This window comes from Rhinolophus sinicus, chromosome 15, assembly GCF_057876585.1.
Source record: "Rhinolophus sinicus isolate RSI-liver-muscle chromosome 15, RSI-T2T, whole genome shotgun sequence".
Classification (NCBI taxonomy): domain Eukaryota; kingdom Metazoa; phylum Chordata; class Mammalia; order Chiroptera; family Rhinolophidae; genus Rhinolophus; species Rhinolophus sinicus.
The window spans coordinates 119,963,712-119,979,845 of NC_142515.1; the positions used below are offsets into that span (position 1 = coordinate 119,963,712).

Genomic DNA, 16,134 nt, shown 5'->3' on the forward strand with positions numbered 1-16,134 from the left:
TGTGGAAGGTGTCAAAGTCCTCAAGTACCTGTTGGCAATGTTACATTCACTTTTACCCACCATTTTGTAACATTTTTCTCAAATGGAATCTGCCCTCAGGAGCCCGGTAGCATTCAATTGAACTTTTTTTGCGTGCATTTAATTTGTTTCAAAACGTCTCTTTGAAATTTCTTTGTGAAGTACGGTATACTCTCGGTGCGGAATCTGGAAGTTGGCAGTCACTGTGGGAACGTGTCGTTTCGTGAAGAGGGCTTTGGTTTTAAGCCTCTGCTATCAGTCATGCTCTCCTTGGTGTGTGCAGCCCAGCACACTCAGATGTGCTCTGCTGCTCTCTGTGCTGCGTTCTTTTCTGCCTTCTTGAGGGTCACCTGAGGCAAGCACACGGGGAGAGTGCGAGTGGAGGGAGGAAAGGTCAAGGTTTTGCATGCAGGGGATGACACAGTCACCCTGAAGTGGCTGTGTTTCGTGTGTGTGCATAGCCAGGAGCTAGCTCATTCAACGCCATCGGCAGAACTTGCTGCACACTTTCCAGGAGGGTGCCCTTTTGATTTTTATTATTAGTTATTTACTAACCATCTCAGTCTCTGCACCGGTACATTTTGAGCCATGATGAGTGTGACTGAAAACACAGTCTCTTCTCTCAAATGTAAAAGCAGCCAAAAAATCAAACGTCCACGTACAATTCTTTCGGAATGAAGTGGTTGTGACGATGGTCCTCTCAATCTGTTATTGGTGTTGAAAAAAGGATTTGAAGAGCAGAATATAGAGAGGGGGTTAGTCAAATCCAAGTTTTAACCAAAATGGCAGTCTGTCAGAAAAAATAATTGTTCGAAAAAGACAACAGCAATGTGTAGTGATGTTACTATTGTTAGTTACCACCTGTGTTCTCCTTCACTCACCGAGTGTGGTTTTTCTCCCCTCCCTCCAGCACCCTCTGACGATGATAATGCTCTTCTCTGGGGACCTCTACAGTCTTTTGAATTTCCTCAGTTTTGCCAGGTGGCTTTTTATTGGGCTAGCAGTCGCTGGGCTGATTTATCTTCGATACAAACGCCCAGATATGCATCGTCCTTTCAAGGTAACCTCAGCAATCTTGATGGGTTTACATAAATCTCTCTCCTCATACCCACTTCTCCCTTTGTCATAACTTGATGATGGGGAGCTTGGGCGGGGGCAGCAGCATCCTCTGCCATAAAATATTTAACTCTTGCAGGTAGTGCCTTCATGTTGGATTGATGTTAGCTTGCAAAATAGTTCACCACATTTTTTTTTAATGAACTTAGTATGTCACATTTTTGAAAAGAGATGGTATTAATATAGGGTATTTGTTATGCTGGTGTCTCGTGGCTGAGTCCAATGACCGGATAAGTCCAAAGTATGGGATACTTTGATCTGTCTTTATGCTGAACAGTTGTAGGCAGCCATGCGGAGAAAGAGTGAGGCAGGAACATCTGGAATCATCACTAATGAAAACTCCGCAAAGGGTGCTGCTACTTTACAAAACAGACATTTTAAGTATTTCTAAGGGCTGTCACTTATTACATTGCTCGTTTTCTACATTATATACTCCAGAAGGATTAAACATGTAACACGTGTAGAGAAGGTGAAGATGTATGGATTTATCACTTAATAGAAAGCATATTCACCGTAACTAAGCATTTCCTTTGGGAAGGGCTGGAGAATGTGCTTCTCATCTTCCTCAGCCTTGAATGTTCATAGGTGGATTTGACCTCACTATTTATTTGCTTTTAAGAAATAACACAGGTCATGTTGTCAGTCATGTTATCAGAATTTGCTTCTAATTATATTCATTGCCTAACGCCCGCAACGTCTTTATTAGCGGTTGAATAGGAGTTGGGCTGTTTTGTTCCTGTCGGTTCTTATTGTGAATCTCCAACAGGAAATCAATATGCACTGAGAAGATTTAACACGTAACTAGCAGCCCATGGCCTTGGCTCCGCAGTAAAGTAGATTCTAATCATCATTATCACACAGCCCGTCTTTTAAAACCAAAAACAGAAATCACAGTGGTACTTAACAAGTAAAGTAATTCAAACAGAACATGGCTAATGAAACACACTTATGTGTCCTTAGATTTTATTCTGTCCAAAGAGTTAAAGAAATTCAAGGGAGTATGTTTAACACATTCATCCTCTGTGCCCATTACAGAGATTTTGCCAATAAGGTAAAGTAGGGTGTTGCCGGTTTCTTGGTCGTGTGCCCACAGTGTCATGACAGACGTTCTCCTCGTGAACCACCACCCACCTCTTGAACTGTGTTTGAAGAGATGTTTTTCTGTGCTCTGTTCCAGGTGCCGCTGTTCATCCCCGCTTTGTTCTCCTTCACGTGCCTCCTCATGGTTGCCCTTTCCCTTTATTCGGACCCATTTAGTACGGGGATTGGCTTCGTCATCACGCTGACTGGGGTCCCTGCATACTATCTCTTTATTATATGGGACAAGAAACCCAAGTGGTTTAGAAGAATGTCAGGTAAGTCTTTTAAGCAGTTTCGGAAGCTTCTGAGAGACCGTGTTGTAGAAAACTCATCTGTGTGTACGTGAATAACATGTGCATCTCCAAGTTTAAAAACATAAGTAGGTCGATTGCTAGTTCGAATACATTATTGCATTTTCATGGGAACTGGGAGAAGAAAAGGCAGGAAAGATGTTTAGGGTACAGGCACTGGATCCTTTCCAGGTAGTTTTTAGTTGGCCCGTTCTAGTCAATTGTTAGAACAGTTTTCTTGGATGGAATTTTATCAGCAGCTCTGTAAACAGCCTAACTGCTCTTCTGAATCCTTTACTAACCTAATTATTCTTTTTTTCTGGGTTGAATGCAGTTTAGTGATTCTGCATCATAATATACTACATGATGAGTGATACAAGATTGAGTGGGGAGTTAGGCAGAGACCTACAAAGGTCTTAAATGTCATGGCTATAACACTACCCTATTTAATAGGCATGGTAAGTTGCAGAGGGGTCCACAAGACCAGCAAGAATAAGAAAGAATAACAGCTCACACTTATTGTCTGATTTATGTGTGTTAGCACATACATGACCTCATTTAATCTTTATAACAACCTTCTGAGTTAGGAAAATTATTGTCCCCATTTTATAGATTTTGAGTTATAACATGGGAGAATTCCTGTAACTTGTTCCAAGTTATACAGATATTAAGTAAAAGAGCTAGAATTCAATTTGGGGCAGTTTTTGTAATTTAAAAAAATCACCCTGGAAACAGTGAGGGGTTGAGGCTGAAGGCACAGAGTAGAGGTTGATGGTTACCACAGTCATCCTGATGAGAACTGAAGAGGGTCTGAACACAGGCCGTGTCAGCAGGATCCAAGAGGAAGTATATTAGAAAGATATTGAAGAAGAAAAACCCACAGGGCTTGGAAACCGGTAAATTGGAGGAGGAGACAATATAGAAGATCAGTCGCAGGAAGGGAGTCTAGGAACGGCCTCCGTGGAAAGCCCAGCCCTCTGCCCCTGACTCTGCAGAGTGAGCCTTTAGCCTCACGTCAGCTTTCAGTCCCCTGCAAGGGGTGGGAGGTGGTGTCATTCCTATACCCAGAGGGGCGAACCAGGTCCAGGGAGGGGGAGATTATTTTTGAGCGTACAGATTTTTAAATCATTGGACTAGGATTTGAATCCACATCTGCTGGACTTCAAAGTTTGTGACCTTTCTCCATTGGTTGCCTGGGGAAGGAGAGGTAAAAAACAGAGCCAGAGAAGCAGATCTGTTCTTGCTGGTGAGTTTGGTGACTTTAGAAAACAATCTTTGTTCTCATTCATTTTAATTTACTTTCTTTACCATAATTAATTTTTAAAAGTTCAGTTAAAAAATCCAGAAAGATTACTGGTAAAATTGTTAATAAATATCACTATTACTAAAAACAAACAAACAAACAAACAAACAAACAAAACAAAAAACAACTCGGTGTACATATTGACCTCTAGTGTGCTACACAAACTCATTTAGAAGCCAGATATTTAAAACAGAGTTTGCTACTACTGCTCTTTATTAGCCTTTAATTGGTATTTGGTATCATTAGACCTTTCACGTACTGTTTGTACTGGGTTTTGTTTTCTTGCTGGCAACACTATTCCCCAAAGAAGTGTTATTATAAAAATAAGATTCTTTCAGGCTCACACTGCACACTGACTGCCTAGCAGCGTATTTAATCTCCGTTTCTTGTTAGATCACCTTAGTTTTCTGTAGAATATTTTCAGTTCTGTTTTGGTGGTTGTAGGCAATTCTGAGAAAAGAAAATGTTGTTAAACACTATTTACCATCGGGATTGCTTTCCTCATTATCAATGTTCACGACAGATTGACGCTCACGGTGTGAGATCTGCATCTCTCTCAGATGCTGGCTAGAAAGGGTTAAACCTCTGCAGGCCACAGAAAATCAACAGAATTTAGGATGAAACGCTGGCATTCCTACAGTTGGACCTTATGGAGAAGGGAGCATGATGAAGGAGCAAATTCCTGTTTTCTCCCACTTAGTTGGCATTTTGTTCCTCCTGTTTGTAGTCAGCCAACTGTAAAACATCTTTCCTTTTGCCAACGTGTTCGTACTTGGTACCATTTCTTTGTCAGTGCCTAGCTACTACTAGCACTTCCCATGCTTGACCCTTCTTTGATGTGTTTTCCTGCTTGTGTAGTTTTGAAGTTTGGGGCTATTTTTCTGTCTTTAGTGATATTTTGAACGTCTCCTCAGACTCCAGATTTAGTGTTAGCCTTTTGTGAAGGCAGCAGAGAGGTAGGCGCCCCATACGGTTATTTGGTTCTCAGAACCGCCGTTCAGTCCTACCACGGAGTGTGGCCGTCCTGCCGTTAAACTGCGGTCATTGTCATCCTTTATCTTTGTAGCCGCCTTGAAAGTGAGTAGCAAAAAGCAGCAATCCTTCGAAATTTTATTTGATTTTCCTCTTAGGCAGCATTCTTGTAGTAAAAAAAAAAAAAGAAAAAAAATCATAGTAGTTATTGCTGCAGTAGCAAGTATTTTCCTAGCCTTCGGCCAAAACAAAACACACATAGACACTCAAAACAGCAGAATCCTGAACCACCACCTCACCTTTTCCCCCAGCCACCTCCTGTTGTTAGAAACAAACTCTGTGAACTTGGAGGCCGGGGAGCCTCTGCTTGGAGCAGTTTGTTCAGTGATTTAAATCAAATCGTCTCGTTGGGCAATGTTCCTTACCCTTTATATTACCGTGTATTTTCACCCTAATATGCACGAGCAGATTAGCCCTGTGAAATGATAGTTTATCAAAACACATCTCACCTAGGGTGCTTCCATAAAAAATGCAAGGCAGCCGAACAGAATTCAGAAAATGGAGCAAGGCTGCTTAGTACAGATAGCCAGGCAACATTCGGACCTGAGGATGTGAGATTTTTCAGAGCTGATGCATTCCTCTGGCCACAGGATGCCAGTATTGAACCACGTTTTGCTTGATAGCGTTCCTGGGATGAAAAGAAAATGGGCTTTTAAGGGAATAGTCAGATGCCCGGAAAGCTTTTTTCTGCTGTCTGTGACGGAGTGGTTAATTCTTCTGGCTATTTATTTATTGATGTGTAGAAACACGAGCTTCTCACCCAAGGAAAGCAGGGCAGGTACCCACTGACATACTCAAATACCTGGGGATACCTAGACCCGGCACACCCCCGCCAGGCTTACAGCAGGCTCTTTCTTTACTTGACTGCCTCTATTTATCAACCAGACCCTGGCACAGCTGAGAGTGAGTGGGGTAATTGAAAGTTGGTCCCTCTTGCTCAGGGGGAGATATGGGGAACAACTGTATTTAAACAAAATCTTTGACTACAAAGGCTCACACTGTGCAGCACCAGCAGAATGACTGTGGTCCATCTTGGTGGACACTAACTTTGCAATTCCAGCCCGAAGCTGCTTGCAGTGTATCACAATTATTTCATTTCTGATACCTCACTGAGAGCTGTTTAATGCATTTGACAGACTCTTCACAAAGACTGCGGGTGCAACATGTTAAATTCGTTAAGCGTGCCTACATCACTCAGGGTCCCAAACCATCTTCATTGCAAGGATATAAAATGAGACCATACGTGTGAAAAGGTTTCGAGGCCTTTTTTAAAAACACACACATACTATTACTCTCATTATGTCCTCTGGGGAAGATTGATTTTGTGTTAGTACTTCACGACTTCAGGCCGTAGTTCTCATGCTTATACCAGGTGTGGTTGGGTAAATCATTTTCTGCAAGGTCCATTGCTGTTTTAACTGGTTTCAAGAATAACTGCTGCATGTGAAAGGTAAAGCTAAAAATACAATTACTGTTTGATCTTGTAACTTGCAGTTCCTAAAAACACCATATGTAGACACATTGGCTCAACTTTAAAGAAATAGCACCTTGCCCAGCCCAAACATCTGGCCTTCAACTATATCCATGCTCATATAAGTCCTTTGGCTTCCCCGAGTAAGAAGGAAGCTTCCTCAGAGTCTTACTGGGTCTGTTGAGCACCCCTGTCTGACCCCACGACTATAGACAACCTAGAGAAAAAGTTGGTGTTTTTCCCACAACTATGCAGAGCCAAAACCAGTCACTTTGCTCAAACCTCTATAATGATGGAAATTATTCAAATCTTGAGATTCCAAGAGAAGCTATAAGAAAGCCACAGGAGACACTGTCCACAGGGCTGATTAAACAGGAAGAGACAGGACTGGGTAAGCAGAACCAGAAGAGAGAGATTCTTTGATCCCATATGTGCTATTGGATAGGAGACCCACGTTGAACGTTCAGGCAGGAACATGTCACACTAGGAAAGCAGCAAGACCTCTAAGGGGCTCTCCCTGTGTCCAGACTTGTGCTGTGGTGACCTGAGTAAGCAAGACGTCTAAGAAAGCGAAGGGGTGAAGAACACAGAAACACGCTTTGGAAAAGGCTTTTGTTTCAGACATGGAGGAACAGATGCTGCTTAAGAAAGATAGTCATTAAAAAAAAAAAAAAAGAAACAAAGAAAGAAAAAAGAAAGATCTCAGTAGATAAATGCATGAATAGTCTCACACACATGCGCACGCATGAGTCTGTTGTGGAGATTAGTTCAGACAGCTACAGCAGGACTTCTCCAGAGAGGAAGGGCTGGGGGGATGTCAGTTGAACCCCACTGCTTTGCATGTGACCACTGCAGACACGTAGGACATCAGATACCTCTGGTTCCTTTTGTGCCTACAAGAGCCACCCTTCCTTACTACTGATTGATAACTTACTTTTCCATGGTGTGTGTTTCCAGGATCGTTTACCATACCTCTTTCCTGTCAGCATGGATGTTCACTGTTCTTGAGTGCTCCCTTGTGCTTTGTGTGCATCTCAATGTAGAATGGGTTGTGACAAGATACAATTCATTTAAGAAGCATTTGTATAGAGTTTACCATTTGCCAGAACTGTACGGGGCCCTTTATAATGAATGGATAGTATAAAAATCAATGTGCTGAGGAAAACAACTTTGGGGAACACTGGTATAAAGCAAAGGATGAAAAAATATACCTTTTTGGGTGGTATTCAATATGGCCGGAAGGGACTCTTACAGGTGACAAGTCATAAGACGTCTTGCTTACTCAGGTCAGCACAGCACAAGTCTGGACACAGGGAGAGCCGCTTAGAGCTCTTGCTGCTTTCCTAGTGTGGCGTGTTCCTTCCTGAACGTTCAATGCGGGTCTCCTATACACTTGGAGAACCACTCATCTAGTCCAAGTTTCTCATTCTTTTTTTAAAAATTTATTTGTTATTGAGATATAATTGTCATATAATATTGTGTAAGCCTAAAATGTACGATATGTTGGCTTGAGACATTTATATATTGCAATAGAATTACTACAATAGCGTCAGCTAACGCCTTTATGCACTTATCATTTCTTTTTTGTGTGGAGAAAATTTATCCATTCACTCGCTGATGGACATTTGTGCTGTTTGCAAATCTTGGCTATTGTGAATAACACTTCATTGAGCATGGGAGTACACACTTCCCTTTGATATACTGATTTCAATTCCTTTGGATACATACCCAGGAGAGAGATTGCTGGGTCTTATGGTAGTTCTAGTTTTAATTTTTTTGAGGAACTGCTATATTCCAGAATGGCTGTACCAATTTACATTCCCACCATAGTGTATAACGGTTCCCTTTCCTTCACATCCTTGCCAAGTTTTGTTATTTCTTTTTTGTTTTTTGAAGGGTACAGATTTTTTTTTTTTAATTGCCTCTCTTATGTAAGTGTCTAGTTTGAATGTTCCAGGCCAGTAGGCCACTCTGCTCCATTCAGCAATCAGGAACCTGGTACCTTTCATCCTGTCTCTACATCCTCTGGGGATGATGCCTGAACCACTTGGTCACAGCACCATGAATTGCGTTGTGACATCCTAGCATGTGTACGGTGACAGCTCTTTATGATTTGTTGTGCATTTTCCTGATGATTAGTGATATTGAACACCTTTTCATATACACTAGTTGGCCATTTATTTGTATGTCTTCTTTGGAAAAATATCTGTTCAGGTCCTTTGCCCATTTTTTAAGTTGGATTATTTTCTTTTTTTGCTATTGAGTTGTCTAAGTTCTTTATAGATTTTGGATATTAGCCCCTTATCAGACATATGCTTTGCGAATAGTTTTTCCTATTCTGTAAGTTGTCTTTTCAATTTATTGATTGTTTCCTTCGCTGTGCAGCTCTTTAGTTTAATGTAGTCACACTTGTTTATTTTAGTTTTTGTTGCCTGTACTTTTGGTGATTTAGCCAAGAAGTCATTGCCTAGACCCATGTCAAGGATCTTTTTCCCTACATTTTCATCTAGAATTTTATAGTTTCAGATCTTACATTTAAATCTTTGATTCATTTCAAGTTACTTTTTGTGAGTGGTGTAAGGTAGGGGTCTAGTTTCATCCTTTTGAATGTGTATATCCAGTTTTCCCAGCATCATTTATTGAAGAATCTGTCCTTTCCCCATTGTGTCTTCTTGGCAGCCTTATCAAAAATTAGTTAATTATATAAATGAGGGTTTATATCTGGGATCTCCATGCTGTTCCACTGATTTATGTGCCTATTTTTATGCCAGTACCATACTATTTTGATCACTATAGCTTTGTAACATAGCTTGAAATTAGGTGTTGTGATGCCTTTCTCTTTCTCAGTATTGCTTTGGCTATGCAGGGTCTTTTGCGGTTTCACATAAATTTTAGTACGGTTGTTCTATTTTTGTGAGAAATACCATTGGAATTTTGATCAGGATTGCATTGATCTGTAGATCACTTTGGGTAGTAGAGACATTTTCACAATATTAATTCTTCCAATCCAGGAACATGATATATCTTTCCATTTCTTTGTGTCTTTTTCAGTCTTTTTCATCAGTGTCTTATAGTTTTCAGTGTACAAGTCTTTCACCTCCTTGGTTAAATTTATTTCTAAGTATTTTATTGTTTTCAATGCTATTGTATTAGCATTGAAAGTAATTGCAGTTTTTGCAATTATTTTTAACCTGTTAAACTGCAATTACTTTTGCATCAATCTAATAAATGGGATTACTTTCTTAATTTCTCTTTCAGATAATTTGTTGTTAGTGTACAAACATACAACTGATTCCTGTATGCCGATTTTATATTCTTCAATATTACTGAATTCATTTATTAGTTCTAACAATTTTTTTAGTGGTGTCTATAGCGTTTTCTATGTATAAGATATCATCTGTAAACAGAGATAATTTTACTTCTTCCTTTCTGATATGGATGCCTTTTATTTCTTTTTCTGCCCAATTGCTCTGGCTAGGATTTCCACTACTATGATGAACCATCTTTGCATTCCTGAGATAAATCTCACTCGATCATGGTGAATGATCCTTTAATGTGTTGCTAAATTCAGTTTGCTAATATTTTTCTGAGAATTTTTGCATTGTACTCATCAAGGATATTGATCTGTACTTTTTCTTTCTTATAGAGTCTTTGTCTGCCTGGTATCAGAGTAATGCTGGCGTTTAAAATGAGTTTGGGAGTGTTCCTACCTCTTCAAGTTTTTTGAACAGTTTGAGAAGTGTTGGTGTTTATCCTTCATTTGGTAGAATTCACCAGTGAAATCATCTGTTCCTGGGCTTTTCTATGTTGGGAGGTTTTGATGCGTCTGAGCCTCAACCCACCTCAGGAGTGAGGCTCAGGGTAATGGCAGTGCCCCTGGCAATGATAGGTCAGAGCCAGGACCTGAGACCCAGGGGATGGGGCTCAGAGCAACAAGAGTCCATCTCACCAATGATAGTTAAGGTCTTGACCTCGGATGTGGGGGAGTGGGGCTCAGCAGCAGCACAGCCCCAAGAATGGCAGCCAAAGTGTGATTGGGGATTTTGGGAGCAGAGCTCAGAGCAGGGGAGGCTACCTCGGTAATGGTGGGAGAAAGTCTGACCTGGGGCCAACTGGGCAAAGAGCAGTGGCAGCTCAGGTCTGGTGTATGGTAAGGTGCTGTGGCACCCATTCCCTGAGAGTGGGGCACAGCAACAACCAGGGCACAGCAACAACCCTGAGAGCATCTCACCTGAGCACTAGCTTTAGCCTCTGGGCATAGATGCAGAGGTGGGAGGCACTCCGGGCTGCTCCATCAGCAGGGATCAGGATGTTGACGTTGACAATGGTGGGAGACTCTCTAGCAAATGCTGCGGATGTTCACAGTGGGGAGGCTGGCTGGGGACCTCTTGCTCATTCTCCCCTACGGTGAACTTCCTTAGGGCTCTGGATGGTGGATGGGGTGATGCAGGCAAGTTCCTTTGCTTTCCTATGTGGCCACCTCGATTTTTGAACTCTGCTGTTTTGTTTTGTTTCCTGCTTCTTCTTTGTTGTCTAGAGCTTTTCCCGAGCTACGTTCTTCACTTTGTAACTGTTTGTTTATTGTTGTTGTTTTGTTTTGGGGGAGATGAGTGTTGGGACCTTCTAACCCTACACTTTGCTAACATCACTCACAAGGCCCTCCATCCTGTAACTGAGGCAAATGAGGTCCTGGGAGATGAGGAGCTTTGATCAATAATACAGTACAAGTTTGACACTGGAAATGTTATTCTGACTCTTCTTCTGATTTTGCTGAGGAATTGGTTGTAATCTCGTAGGTGCAAAAACAACAAAGCAATTTTAAATTGAATATGAAATGTGTTTTTGAGCATTTATTTATGTCTTGATCCTATTGTCTCAAAATATTTTCAGCCTCCTGGTTCATAAACGACAGTCCTTATTTGAATATAAAATGTTAATGTATTCTTGCTGAAAAGCCACCATGGGAAGTTATAGAAGTGACAAATAAACTAATTGAGCATGATAGGATTCTAATGAAATAAATAATTTTTGAAAGTGCTCTATGAAATAGATAGTTGTGTGTTTTCAGTATTCAACCCCAAGTAATTCACATTTTGCTGTTTTTTTATGCATTTCTGATTTCTGTACATTTTTAATTTCTCTTCATTATTTCTTTATAGGCAGAATAACCAGAACATTACAAATAATACTGGAAGTTGTACCAGAAGAAGATTGTCATAAACTATGAATTAATGCATTTGAAATCTTGGCAATCTATCCTTAGCTCAAAGGGCTGAAACAAAATATGGACGTTCACTTCATTTTATGAAAATCCAGAGGATTTCAACTTTGGTGATGGACGTAAAGGAATCGGTTATTTCTATTCAGATCTTTTAGCGTATTCACACTGGTTTCTAAGAAATTTAGTAATAACTCCATGTAGTTACAGAAAGCTAATATGCAACCATACCATGATTTCACATGATTCTTGAGTCTCTGATATTTACCAGTTGAGGTTAGGGGAAAAGGCTATGGAATGGACAGTTACTTCAGTGGTCTTTCTCTATAACATAGCTTATCATGCCTAAGAAACTTCAAATTGAAGACTGAGATGTTTTCTGTATATATGGGTTTTGTAAAAACAATTTTTACATGCTGTTGATGGCCATACTGTGAAACGTGTTTCCTATTCTTCTGGAGAAAGAAAAAAGAAAGGCATACATCATCGTTATGGACAGAGGAAAGAAGGAAATTTATTTTTCATTGGCATTGCATTACATCCCCTTAGATACCAAATAGATATCACTCATCTTTTAATGGAGGATACTGAGAGCATTTTGAACAAAGGACAGAGGGAATAGTCCCAATTTTAGTGAATGCATTAAAGAAAAGCTTCTAGGGGCTATTGTTTATGAGACAAATTCAGGAATTATGTTTAAGTGAAAATCCTTGAGAATTTATTATGTTAGGATTTTTTTTTCACTCATCATCAGAAGTTACATGGTTGTGTGCCATTGTGTTTTCACGGCAGCCCATTTGATCAGGAAAGGATGTAACACCTTTCTTACAGCAAAGCAATAATCAGTTTGGTATTAAATCCTCTTAAGCACGATCACCTGTTTCATGAATAATTTACCGTTGATAAATATATCTAAATATGTGCATTTTCAAATCTTCAAATTACAATATCAATGTAAGGCAGGAATCACCAAAAAAGAAAATGCCCAAAATATTATGCTCAACCATATAATCAGCTCTATATGCAATGTTAGTAATTCCGAACAATTTTTTTTTTATTTCTTAGCTATTTTTACATGGTGATGAATTTTGACAGGTTGTACATTTCCTTTGTACATTTTATATTCTGTTAAAATGTCTCTTCGGATAAAACTGTCCAGATCAATTAGGAAAAGGCATGTATTTACATAAAAATTGAGGAAGAAATGTCACTGCTAAATAAGATTTACAACTGATGTTTATAAAAATTTTCCACTTTCATATCTAAGCTTTGTCAGTAATTTCCTCACCTTAATTATCATTCCACTTGCAAAAGAGGTACCTGATAACAGATTCACTGGAAGAAGGAGAAACTGTGCATGACTATGTGTATCCAGACAGGTGTTATTATACTAGGTTTGGACAATACTGTGGAATTTTCAAATGACAGTAATATCATGATGCAATTTGTTAACTATTGTTTACATACATTTAAGATTAAATAGTCATAGACAGAGTATGTTTCATTCTTTAATTTTTTTTGTCCATTTGAAATAAGAATTTTTGAAAGAATTACACTGACTAAATCATTAAGAGAAGATGTAGAGTTTACAGACAATTGACCAACAGTAATGATAATTTATGATCTTAGTCAATATTAATTCATTAATTTCAGTATTTGTTCTTGATAAAATTTAAAACATATCCAAGATTGACATGTTGTCAGCCAAACCTAGTGCTTGGGTCCCTAAGTGAATTCATAAAGGTCCTCTTTTTCTCTTGCCATAAGGGCTTAAAATTTTATCTGTAGTCTCTATTTCCTATATACTTATCCACATTTCTGCCCACTTTGTTTCTGGAGGTAGAATAGATTTCCATTATATTCCTATTTTTCACAGTCTAGGCCCATATAATCTAAACCTGAAAATTTTCCTGATTCTTTTGTCTAATGAAAAAAACAAAACAAAAACGGTGAAGTCTCATGGAGACATTTGTGTGGTTCTTGATGATTCCTGAGGTTAATGTGCTTATATCAACAGGGGCAGACAGGTCTCCTCATTTTATTTATTTGTTTATTTTTGGTTCCAGTTTCTTTTTGCATATATCATTGTACAAGCTAACTAGAACACATATCCCCCATTCTTTCCATCATTATCTATAGTGGTTTTTCCATTGTTAACTTTCTAGTCCCGCTGCCATACCATTTTAACCGGACAGAAAGTCATTCAGTAATTTTTAAAGAAAGTGATGGAGATTAAGTTATACTTCAACTTATTTTTAGGATACATCATGACAAGACACAGGGTTTCTGTAATAAGGGAATACATATTCACAGTGGTTCTTCAGAATGGTATCATGTCCTAGAAAAGATGGCAGACTCCAGTACCACACACTAACGTTAGCTGTGTGTGTGCACACATGTGCTTGTGTGCTTGTCCTGTATCTCCCCCACCCCTGCTGGCACAAAATTAGGACAAATTATTAGGTTACATTAGAAATGCACGACTGTTTAACACTAAAATACGTACGTTGAAACCAATTTCCAGATTGTCTTTGTGTGCCTGGTAAAATTGTTTCCCCAATTGCTATTTGATGTATCCGCAGTTAGTTAACATCAGTATGGTTACATCCCTCAACAGAATTCTTCATAAACTGTAATCAGTCTTCAGGAAACTCATTATTTTATCTCTATTTGCAGATGAATGTAATGCTAAGGAAGGGAGCGTCTTTGACCTATAGTTGATTCTTTATAATTAAGGTAAAGATTATGAAAAGATAGAAAACTAAAGGTCAGAGTAGCAGGAAATGAAAATAGTATATGATTGGAGGTAACAATATTTGGGCATAATTTATTATGCAGTGCAGTCAGAGAAATATTAAAAATTAATTGTCTGCTGGATATTCCTGAGAAGCTATTGAAACATAAGCTTCACTGCCCCTCACTTAGGTATGCCCCTTCCAAGGTCCTATACCTAATTTTGCACTAGAAATTTTGTATTAATTTTCTTGAAAAATATCAGCAAAATGGCCCTACAAAATCTGCATTCATCTTTGTGAGTTAAGTAAAATACTCCCATTACTTTTTCTATTAGAAATAAGCATGGATGTTTGTAGGATATATTTTTAAGATTTTTACTAAAATATGCTTAACTTGCAATGTTATGTTAATTTCAGGTGTACACAATAGTTATTCAACATTTATTTACCTAAAGAAGTGGTCACCGTAAGTCCAGCAACCTGTAGGATATATTTTTAAGTAAAGTTGTGAGTTAGTTGAAGTATCTATCTCTATATAAGTGCCTTTCTCATAATATATGTTATGTGATATATAAGGAGAGTTTCACCTTTGTCATAGTTAATATGTCAGTTCTGAGTGATAGAAAAACAATGAGTAGGATTGTTGTTGTAGCTCTTTTTCTTAGTTTGGAAAGAAATAGGAGAGATTTGGGATTTGAATGCAGATGAGTCAAGAAATTTACTTTTTCTTAAATATAGTCTTGCTTCATTTTACCCTAGATGATATGCTGTGTGTTGGTGCTGGTAATGTTTACAGAGTTACATACGACCTTCCTAACCAAAATCAGGAATTGAAGTGTGTCACTGTGTAACTGACAACAAGCTTGTGGTGAATGTAAATTAGAGTAAATAATGAATCATCCTGACAGCCTCCGTTTACAGTATTTATAGGTAAAAGAATTATTACCTATAAATGTTTTTTAGGATAATATTCCCATAAGCAGTATTTTTAATCTTTCTCAATATCTATATTATAATACCTAAAAGTTTAACCTCTAGGTAGTATTTGTAATAACAGCAAATTTTAACAGCAAATTTTTGGGGATAATCCTTTCTTCTTTTTTGTTGCATTTTCAATTTAGTTGGCATTGAAAAGTAAATGCTTGGTCTAGTTTTAGATTTGATTTAAATTCACAAAGGCATAAATCGTGGTCTCACAGAACATTCACCAGTTCTTCATATGTTGTGAGATAATTGTCCTTTACAACCTCATAAGGATATTAACTTGAACTTTTTGAACCATTTCTCTCTTTTCTTGCATGAATAAGTGATTACCTTTGTGTTGTTTTTTTGACATGATATCCTCACGATAGGGGTGAGTCTTAATTTGAATTTACACAACTACTGATATTCTTAGTAAGAGATTAACCACTTAGGGTTTACTTTGTTGGTATTCCCTGCCCCCCTTCTCGGTTACCATTGGCTTTAAAATGTCACTGGAGGATGGTTACAGTCTCCAAATAGTTGTTTGTTATACGTGTGTATTTCAGCTATGAGGATGGAGGGTCATTTATAGTATCAATAACTGTCTTAACTGCTTTATAGATAACAATTCTCTCAAGAAACTGTGGAGCACTAGGCATCTGATCACCCTGGCAGATGACAGCACTGGAAAGTGAACATACTTTTTCCCCCCAGCATATACACTACTGATTTTTTCTTCAAGTATGGCTTACTAATGAGTTACTTTATCGGTTAGAAGACTTGCTTGCTGAGTCCTTATTAGCTCTTGCTGAAGCCTCTACAGGCCATGCTGAAAGCTAGAGTAACAAAAAGACTAACACACAGTTATCTCTTTTGCAGCAGTGACTGTATTTTTGAGCACCTTGTGC

General features: G+C 38.7%; 1 protein-coding gene across 5 annotated transcripts in view; it reads left to right on the forward strand.

Moving 5' to 3' along the window:
* SLC7A11 (solute carrier family 7 member 11) overlaps positions 1-16,134 on the forward strand; it is a 386,915-nt gene that overhangs the window by 240,296 nt on the left and 130,485 nt on the right. For 4 of the 5 annotated variants that reach the window (XR_016019081.1, XR_016019080.1, XR_016019082.1 and 1 more), the window contains 2 exons: positions 929-1,078; positions 2,312-2,489. Coding sequence is in view for 1 of the 5 variants with exons in the window: in XM_019730843.3 (XP_019586402.1) it covers positions 929-1,078; positions 2,312-2,489; positions 11,470-11,537 (396 nt within the window). In the remaining 4 variants the exon portion in view is untranslated. Of the gene's footprint in view, positions 1-928; positions 1,079-2,311; positions 2,490-11,469; positions 13,023-16,134 lie in introns of those variants that run through there. The other variant, XM_019730843.3, reaches the window with a different exon arrangement.